A 10,577-nucleotide genomic window follows, 5' to 3' on the forward strand; every position below is an offset into this window, starting at 1 on the left:
ATTTTCTAGAACACCCAAACAAAGAGAGTAGAAAAATTAAATCAAACAAAAGAAAATCAAATTTATATATTCATTAGTAGTATTTTCAACAAAAAGATCGATTAACTACTTCAGTAAGGGTCCAAAAGATTGAGCAGCGTCATTTATTTAGAATCCAACCGGGAAATTATCCCAACACACTTCTACAAAAAAAAAAAAAAAAAAAAAAAAAAAAGCGCTTAATGGCGATGGGCAAAGAGAATTTTGTAATTGTGCAAGTGGGCCGGTAATTACTTGGGCTCAATGATCTTTCTTCTTCGCCTTTCATAAGATTTTATGGGGTGATTTACGATAATAGTCTCGGAGGTGGGTAGTCTTGAACTTTTGACATGGCTTCCCTGTGGACGAAGCTTCAAGTTTAACAAATTTTGACTTTTGACCTTGAAAGTTTGTTCATGAGCAATCGGGGTTAGAGTTCAAAACCATCAATTTTCATTGAGTGTAATTTGCTGGATTTTGTTGAAGTTTCATTCAGACCTAAAAGTAGTGACCTTGAACATATTGAACAGAACTCGAACCTCTTTGTTCTTACGTAGAGTCAATTTTCTCCATTATATTTCTTTGTTCATTATTACCAATTAAACAAATTGGTAAAAAATGCTAAATTCATTTTTTTTTTAAAATCATTTGCAGCTAGGAATTAGGAATAAGAGGAGCATGCACACATTTTTTCACTTTTCTGAAATTTAGTTGGTGATTTTTCATGTTTCATAAAATCTTATAGCCATGAACTCATGATTAGATTCAGCTCGAAAAGGGTGGCATTTCCCTATGAAAATGTTTTTTCTTTCTAATTTTATTTATAGAAGAAGTGTGATTCCTAATGTAAGTCTTTCTAGATTTGAGGAAAAATATATTTGGACAAACGGTTGGCACTTTATCCTTAGCATACCAAATACATAGGTCTGACTTTAAAGAACTTTGTCACCAATTCACTACAACATGATCCATTTTTATTGAAGACAGTAGTGATAAAAGAAATTACACGAGTAGCATCTTTTTTCAACATCCAATATGACTCTTAAAATTGTAAATATTTAAGCAAGAATTTCCTCAATGGGCTTGGATTCCAACTTGGCCTTTCCAGCAGCTTCTTCAGCTTGTATCTGTTGCTCCTTAGCCTGTTTCTTGAGCCTAGCGAGCTCAAGATCATTACTCATTTTCCTCCTATACATTTCTGAAAATGTTATGGGCTCTGCCATTACTGCTTTCTCTCCTTCCCTAATTTTTAGTGGATACACAATTGCTTCCGGTGCCGGATTTTGAAATGTGGCTATTGATAATCTGCTGCTATTCGAGTTCACCACTGCTTGATGATCAGCATTCTTGAACCTCCCATTGCTCAAAAACTGTCCAAAATCACAAAATTAAGTGCAAATTTGTATGATTTCATAACATTGAACATAAAACGATTATAGGGTCTAAGGAACTATACTATTTGGATTTGTTTGGATCATCCAAAAATACACTCAAACCCATATCAGATCCTCAAAAACAAAACAAAAAAATTGGAAATTTGTGCAACATAGCTGAGGAATACGCTGGTAGAAATAGCATCTACTAGCCACTTTCGACCCTGATTTTTTATTTTTTTTTTAATAGGGAATAACCACTATCGTAAAGTTTCAAATTTCAAAGGTAAAATTCCATGATTATGTCTTTGAATTTCACCTATGAAATTTGAAACTTCACGACAATTCCTATATATTGATAAAAGAAGCTGAAAAGTAGTTATTTGTGTATTTACGCGAATATGTTGTAGTACTAAATGTAGAACTTACGTGTCCATGGTCACCAAGATTGACAACAAAAGCGCCTTCAACGGGCTGAACAGTGATCCAAGTTTTGCCATTATCTTTAGTGGCTTGAAGCCCACCAACTTGGTCCTGTAACAGGAGAGTGATGGTTCCTGGATCAGTGTGTCTTTTCAGCCCAAGAGTAAGGTCAGGCTGTGGACACTTTGGATAAAAGTTGACAACCACTTTTTGGTCCATATCGACACATGCATTGGTTAAGGCCTCCTTCTCTAAGCCCATTGCCTCTGATAATACCTCCAATAATTTGCAAGCCAATTCCATCAACTTTTCACTGTAATTCTGGGTTACATCAATCCATCCCTGTGGTTTGTCTGGCCATCTAGAGTAGTCTCTAGCCCGAATTGGGTATGAGAAGTAGGTCACTATTTCACGCCAGTCTTGGACCACTTCCCCCTTCAAAACAAGATTCATTAACAACTTATAATAATTTTATAGGGTTTGAATATCTAAATTTTAATTTTTAAAATATTAAGTTAATTTAATTCAATTTATAAAAAAAAAATCAATGTAATCTACAAGTGAAGTCCGGGAAGAGTATTACATAAATTGAGAGGGAGGAAGTATTAATTAAGGGCCTCCATTAATTAATACTTTCTACTTTCTGAAAGTCAAATTGATTTGCTGAAATTGTTGAGTGAAATATCTATACGTAGAAATCTAAAATCTACATTAAAAAGTTACATTTATTAGTTTAAATAAACTTTTAACCATATGCAAAAGAGCTAACTAATTGCACATTGATATAGTATTAAAGATTTTAAATTATCGCGTCATCTAAAAGTCAATTTGATGCAACTTTTTATAGTTGGCATGGATTGAAGTAATAAATTGAACTCGTTAAAATGTAAAGTGATAGCACTCCACATTTTTTTCTTTTTAGTGTAGTATAATTTAAACAGAATGATATCTTTTTACAATTGGGAATTCCATTCTAAATTTTCATATACCCTTATATGACATGCTAGTATATTCATAAAAACTATAATAAATTTCGTGACGTGCCTAAAATAATAAGTTCTAAAAATACTTTTGTTACATGTCAAAAGTTGTTAAACGTGCACGTTTTGTTACCTGTAGATGGCTAGAGACAATGAAGCCACCTTTCTTGCCACCAGACATGTCAAACCGGAGCTTTTCTTCAGGAGGCAATGCAAAGAATTCTTTAGCGAGTGTTGTCATTTGTTTGATCAATTCAGCATCAACCCCATGATCAACTACCTGGAAAATTCCCCAATCTTCACATGCCTTTACAATCTTTTCACATATTTCACCTCTTCTTCCATCAACATCATCAATACCCTTCAAGGATATGACTGGAATCTCATCACTAAATTTGTTGTAAGCCACTTTTGGACGCTCTTCTTCATCCCTAATGAAACTTGTTTGAAGAGTCTTCTCATCCGCTAGAGCCGTTAGTGTTGACGGTGCCATTTTTGAAAGCTAACTTTCGTATTATTTTTTTCTTTGTACGCACTTAGGTATATATAGTAAAGAGTGACGCACCCTTTTATGAAGGGAAGATTTGGTAAGTAGCGAGGATTAGGGGAAATAAGGGGCTGAAATTTATGAAGGACTAAAGAGTTGCATGTAAGCGTGGAACTCTAACTACCGCTCGTGGCAACTAACACTTCACGTGCTTTCTTTCTAGAACTAGAAGATAGAAAATTGCATTTGCTTCTTAGTTGAAAGGTAGATGCTAAATTATCTCGTCTTACTTGCGAAATACTTGGGGAAAAAGAAGAAGGTGCAGAAGTAGGGGAGTAGTAGTACTTTTTGTCTTTTATCCCAATTTATATATGTGTAATTGTATGATTGAACATACAGATTTTTTTTTAAAATTAATGATTAAATAAACATTAGATATTTGAATAACTATAAATCATCTTTTTAAGAGTGAATGAAATTTTTTAAGTTAACTTATTTTTTAAAATAATTTTTAAATTTTTTTTAGTACAGATTAAAAAGAAAAGTGTGACACTCAAAATGATTGTTTAACTTCTTAAAAACGTAATATTTCGTTTGTGACGGAGGAAGTAGCTATTTTTGGGAAAGAAGTGTGATTACTTTCTTGAGAAGTAGTTGCTACTGTTAGAAAATATTATTTTTTATTTAATATCTAAAACATAAAGGATTATTTCTAAGATTTTTATTGGCTTTAATACAGAAGAAATATTTTTATTCTTTACTAGCCATGATCAAAAGTCATTAATCACCCATCTTGATTGGCCATTATTTTTCCTAAATGACTATTGAATAGCTTTGATGGTCACTCTAACGTTATCATCCTAACGTTAACTTTAGCCAGGACATTTAATCCATTAAAGAGTTTTCAATTGTCTTTGACAATTACCAAAGAGACGTTACTGGCTATCATAATTGGCTGGGACTTAATCCTGCTATATATAGTCCCAACTCTTTCTCTTTTATAAGATTGAAACAATTCTTCCTACTTTATTTTCCTGTACTGGTTTTTTTTTGGTTAATTTTTGTTAGATTCTGGCTACTAGTTTTATACTAAAAGAGCTTGTTGAATCCTGAGGGATACACTCATACCGGCTGAAATATCCTTAAAGACAGTGTCTGTATTGATATGCCTCAAGCTATGAGATTGTTCAAGAATTACATACAAGTGTTCGTAATCAAGCGCGCACTCTCTCATTTCATCCGATTTAATTTTATTATAACCACATGTATGTTTAGTTAAAAACTGAGAGTGCAGCCGGAGAGAACTCTTAAAAATTGAATGTCAGTTGGGACAGAATCACGTGATTGGTACCTACCAGTACTGGCTAGGTAAAAACATGTCAATTAATCATCTTGTATTAATAATTAGTTATCAATTACTGCTCTCTTAGATTAACTAAATTGTCTTGTTAATTGCTTAATTGAGTTATTGAGTCCAATTTCTTAAAAGGAATTATTTCTCTATGCCTTTCAAGTTTCAATATGTTATAAAGGTAATTTTTTACTTGCATTTTAATAAATGATTTATTAAAAAAAGTCCACCTTATCTCCCCATTCATATAATTTACATATGACACAATTTCAATACGAATTATTCTTGCTCGTCTGACAAAACTTGTGAACGAGAATAACACATGCAAGTTTTACTCATTCGGCAGAATTTGTGAATACTTGAACAACACATTCAAATTTTGACCATCTTGCATAACTTGTGAATTATTTTACCAAAGTTATGTCTGTCTGACATAAACTTGTTAGCAATGCAAGTTTGTCACTTTCGCAAGGCTCGTGAATAACTTAACAAGATTGGCAGAATAAAAATTGTACTAAAACTATATATAGCAATGAACTTGTGAAAACGTAACATTTTTTTCATATATGTATTGCCGGGATTATTTTTGCATAAATTACTTAAAGTAGGAGTAGAATTTAAATGACGACTTAAAATGATCCTTTTTGTGCAAGCGAATCACCCACTTTCTACCGAGATGCTGGACAGGGAAAGGTCCAGTTTTTGAATGATGACTAGGCCCAACATAAATTAAGAAGTTGCACCCAGTTTGGTTCCAGATAGAGCTTTTTTAAGGATTTGAATCGCGGGCCTTCCCAACGAGCTATAACCGTTACTTACAGGGAAAATGACATAGAATACCTACTTAAAACTCTTTATTATAAAATATATCGATAGTTTTTTTTTTTTTTACAAAACATAACGGCATTTTACGAAACATGAAGGATTTTCATATATTTTTCATTTTTTTATTTTTTTCAGAAACTATATATTTTTTAAAAATTAAAATTATTTTTTAAAAGAATATTTTAAAATTTTATTAAAAATATAATTTTTATTTTTTTTTAAGATTTTTTTATTTTTTTTTTGCTCAAGGGCTTAAAAAATTACCTCAAATTTTGTGTATGACAAAAATATATGAAATGTGTATGCGTGAGCAAAATATTTAATATAGCTTTCATACACAAAATTGTGAGCGAAAACTAACAACAATGTTGTTGTAGCTGTATTAATTTTTCAAAAACCTAATATGAACTTTATATACGAAAAATGTGAATGAAATTCTAAGTCTTGAACGAGATATACACATTTCATACCATTTTCATACATAAGATTTTGAGCGTAATGTTTAAGCCTTGATCGAGATATACACATTTCATACTTTTTTCATACACAAAATTTGAGCGAACTTTTTAAGCCTTGAGCAAGATATACACATTTCATACACAAAAATTTGAGCGATTATTTTAAGTTTTGAATGTTGTATCAAAGTTGTATACAATGTTGTTGTAGTTGTATTAATTTTACAGAAATCTAACATGAACTTTATACACGAAAATGTGAGCGAAATTCTAAGCTTTGAGCGAGATTAAATTTCATACCGTTTTCATACGCACAATTTTGAGTGGAATTTTTAAGCCTTGGATGAGATATACACATTTCATACATTTTTCATACACTAAATTTTGAGCGAACTTTTTAAGCCTTGAGCGAGATATACACATTTCATACAACTTCCATACATAAATTTTTGAGCGAAAAAAATAATTTTTTTAAAAAAACTAAAAAATAATTTAAAAATAAAAAATATTTTTTTAAAAAGTATGTTTTGTATAAAGTCTGTAATGTTATGTTTTATAAATAGAAAGCTATCGTCACGTTTTCGTAAATATTTCTCCTTAATATGTATATATACGTACTTTACCCTATTAGTAAAGGGTCATTTGCACTTTTATTTTGTCCCTGTTTTGTGCTGGTCTTTAATTTTTGTCCTCACAACAAAATTAACTTTTTTACGAACATAAGTTTTTATTTTCGCATCATAATATTCTATAACTTATGTCTCGGGCCCTTAAGATCTTATGCCCTGTTTCTGAAGGACAAAATTAAAACCAGCCCATTTGAAGGACGAACAGTGCAATTATTTCATTAGTAAATAGATTAATTTGTTAAAAATTTAAATTATATCACCAGCAGTGTAAGTATTTTTTGCATTGATGATATCACAAGAAGAGATTAGAATTGTGTATTTTCATTGAAGAAACATGTTTGGTCAGTTAATTTGTTGATTTTTTGGTTTTACAAAATAAAATAGCAAAAGGTTGTATTTTCTTTTTCCCACAGAAATCTTCATCTATTAATTCAACAAGGATCTGATTAAGCATCTATTGATATAACTTCTTCTGGAGTATTATAACTCGTATTATTTATCTATAGTAAGATGGTGGACATTTTTGAAACTGACAAAAAGGAAAAGTAAATATTTAACTTAAGTTGAACTTGAAGGTGTGAAAACGCAGTGCTAGTGTTGTCCTTTGAGTGGTTCCGTATCTATTATTAATATTTTCAAAATAAATAAACCAGTGTCGGACAAGCTGCCAGCGGATAGTCAAATAACAATTCAAAGGACTTAATCATATCACAAATTTTAAGTTTTAAATATTATAAAAGTGAATAAACCTGTACCCATTCTGCGAGGTTCCATTGATAACTTAGTGCAACTTGTAAAATTATATGTCTTGTCATCTTAGTTCGGAGTATCAAATCTTATTAGTGGTCTGAGGTTGATGCTTTTCTAAGACTAGCCAATATTTTAATGATGCTCTGTTTTCGAAATGCTAGTGTACTGTGAAGTTAGGCTGGCAGAGTGACTTTCTGAGCTTTTTCCCATTTCTTGCCAGCATCATCACTGAGACAAGTAGGCATGTTCCCCCAGTTCTGCCTCATTAAGCCTAGTTTAAGTTAACAGTATAGATATTACTTCTTATTTATATAATCAGATTATTTATTAGGTTATTATAGATAAACTTGTAAAAATATATACTCCTAATTTATTACTCTCTTCGGTTCAAAAAAAGTGTCCACTTGATCTTTATTTTTTTGTTCAAAAAAATGTTCACTTACCAAATCAAGAAAAAGTTAACCTGATTTTTCATGATTTACCCTTATTAAAAGTCTGTTTGGAAAGCCACCTGGTAATTGGAATTGGTGTAATTACTAGGTTAGTAATTACACAGTATTGTAATTACAATGATCTGTTTATTTGTCATCACGTAATTACAGTATAATTACAAGCGTATCGTTTGGTTATACAAATGTATTTACACAGTTAGTTTAATTTAAAAATAAAATTTAACTATAAAAAATTTAAAATTAAATTAAAAAATATGTGCCTTTATAAACGATATTAAATTATGTATTTAACAACACATTATTTCTTGAAAAAAAATGGGTAGACTTATTTTTTTTAAAGTCACGGAGATATTTTTTTAAACGATCCAGACCCGACACATGAGGAAAAAAAATTACCATGTGGCTTTATAAAAATATATTTAAAAAAATATGTAGACTTTTTTTCTTAAAGTCACGTGATATTTTGTTTAATTAAAAAGTAACCTAAATGATTTTAAAAAAAAAAATCTTGTCAGCTAAAAGGGTATATTTGCACTATTTTATAACGGTCGGAGCGTATATATATACCACTTTTGTAATGAGGTATATATATATTTGCTCCTTTTCCCTTCTTTCTGATACTAAGAGGCGTAGTTTCAAAAATTAGAATAATAACACAATTATGTTAAATGAATAAAAAAAATACGAGCAATTATATGGAATCACAACAAGTAAAGGTTGGATATGGGAAAAAAGGAAATGAAAGATAAATAATATGAAAAGAAAAATATATTTTAAAAATAAAAATAATTAAAAAGTACAAATAATGGAAATAAAAATAAATTAAAAAAGAAAAGAAATTAAAAAAATAAAAAAATAAAAAGTAACCCTGTAATTACACTCAATTCTCAACCCCCAATTAGATAGAGTAATTACACCCTCTTAATTATACTCAATTCCACCTAACTAAGTAATTACTTGGTCAGATAAACATGTCAAATTGTGTAGTTACACCAATTACACTCAATTCCAGTTATCTGGGTGGCTTTCCAAACAAGCCCTAAATGTAAAGTGATCAAATCTCAATACCTATTTAATGGGGGGTTATTTAGTCAAATCCTCAATTTTTGCTTAGAAATTAATATTTTCTTAAGGAAAATGTTAATGATTAAGTAGACATTTTTTTTGAACCGGAAGGAGTATCTCTAAGTTAGATTACATTAATCGTATAAATATATTCAGATTGTCTGAGTATAACTTAAATTCTATTAGCCCATCCAAATAACCACTCCCCGAACTCCTCCCTCAAAAATAGAAGCGGATCTATTATTAAGGTTACGAGTTCGACAGAAACCAATACTTTTTAGAAATTTTATATTTGTGTCAAAAAAATTAGTAACTTATATGATAGAAGTATAATTAACCTAGTAAGAGAAAAAAGGCTGCGAGTCCAAAACCAATAAACAACATCTGTGAGGGAGAGGGAGAGGAGCAGGAGTGGGGTGGGGGGGGGGGGGGTTCTTTTCTTGGGCTATAAATTCATGATGCAACACTATTACTTTTGCTTCACATCCAAATAGAAGGCCTGCTCAGTTCTTAAGAGCTTTCGATTTTATCCATCCTAAACCATTTCCTTTTTGTTACTGAAACAATGGCATTCCAAAAGGCATATGCTGTTTTACTTATTGTATCCTTTCTGCTCGTCCATTTCGCTAATGCCCAAAAGGTAATTCCTTTTTTCATCTTAAAGCTCAAACACTACTCTTTCCTAAACATCACCATGTTCACGCACATCATGTTTTAACTAACTCTTTCGTTCATTTTGAAATAACATTTGATTTTGGAATGTTGGCGCAGGTTGACTACAGCAAGCCACCAGCACCAGCCCCTCAAGCTCCTCAGCCACTAAGTAATCCAACATTTACATTTTTCTTCCGCAACAAATTACGAATTAATTATTTTTACCGAGTAATTTTTTTTAAACTAAAATCTCTCTTACAAATGATTGTACAGATTGCACAGGAGCATGTGAATATAGGTGCAGCAAGTCGTCTAGGACAAATTTGTGCAACAGAGCTTGTGGAACCTGCTGCCATAGATGCCACTGTGTGCCACCAGGGACCTCTGGAAATTACGAAGCATGCCCTTGCTATTTCAACCTTACTACTCATAATAACACTCGCAAATGTCCTTAATTAATGATCTGTTACCGTTTTAGTTTCTAGTTTGTTGTTCTCCGAAGGGGAGTCCATTTTCAAAATGCAAGTGTAACTTTAAACGTACGTTGTGTCCGAATAATTTAAGCAAGCCAGCTGTTCATTTTGAGATTCAATTCAATACTTCTCTGTGTACGATGTTTGTGATGCAATAATGGATATTTATTTCATTCAATTGTCTACTGACTCTTGTCTTTCCATTTCTTGTACGTACACAAAGTGGGTCACTCTTTGAGAATTAAGATTTTTTAATTATCTGGCTGACACTGTCAGAAGTAAAACAATGGTACATGTGTAGGGAATAGTCTAAGATCTAATGTCTGCAAAAAGGAGCCCATGCGCTACTTCCAAAAAATTTATGCTATTGAAATAGTGTCACTAAGGTGAAATATATTTGTACGGATAATCAATAACCAAATAATTGCAAAATTGCTTAGAAAATAATAAAAGGATCGAACTTAATTGTTCTTAATTTGTCTGCTAAGTCGGATCTTAAAAGATATTATTGGAACATCCAGCAACGAGCGTTGAATACTAATCAATTAATCATATGTGTGAATACCATCGTTTTCATTGTATTACAAACGAATTACTAGTAAGTATTCCCTCCGTCTCAATTTAAGTGTCTTAATTTGACTG

The 10,577-nt window shown here is 31.4% G+C and overlaps 2 protein-coding genes across 2 annotated transcripts; one reads left to right on the plus strand and one right to left on the minus strand.

Moving 5' to 3' along the window:
- Nucleotides 1-970: 970 nt before the first annotated feature.
- LOC132621943 (naringenin,2-oxoglutarate 3-dioxygenase) lies at nucleotides 971-3,368 on the minus strand. Its single transcript, XM_060336423.1, has 3 exons — nucleotides 2,928-3,368; nucleotides 1,821-2,249; nucleotides 971-1,388 (listed from the first exon to the last, which is right to left on the minus strand). The coding sequence occupies exons 1-3, from the start codon at nucleotides 3,285-3,287 to the stop codon at nucleotides 1,077-1,079; spliced, it is 1,101 nt and encodes a 366-aa protein (XP_060192406.1). The 5' UTR covers nucleotides 3,288-3,368; the 3' UTR covers nucleotides 971-1,076.
- A 5,902-nt stretch (nucleotides 3,369-9,270) lies between these two features.
- LOC132622485 (gibberellin-regulated protein 11-like) lies at nucleotides 9,271-10,120 on the plus strand. The gene is made up of 3 exons (XM_060337102.1): nucleotides 9,271-9,448; nucleotides 9,580-9,631; nucleotides 9,736-10,120. Exons 1-3 carry the CDS (start codon nucleotides 9,374-9,376, stop codon nucleotides 9,915-9,917), a joined length of 309 nt encoding a protein of 102 aa, XP_060193085.1. The 5' UTR covers nucleotides 9,271-9,373; the 3' UTR covers nucleotides 9,918-10,120.
- Nucleotides 10,121-10,577: the final 457 nt, after the last annotated feature.

The sequence above is a fragment of the Lycium barbarum genome, chromosome 12 (genome assembly GCF_019175385.1).
Source record: "Lycium barbarum isolate Lr01 chromosome 12, ASM1917538v2, whole genome shotgun sequence".
Classification (NCBI taxonomy): domain Eukaryota; kingdom Viridiplantae; phylum Streptophyta; class Magnoliopsida; order Solanales; family Solanaceae; genus Lycium; species Lycium barbarum.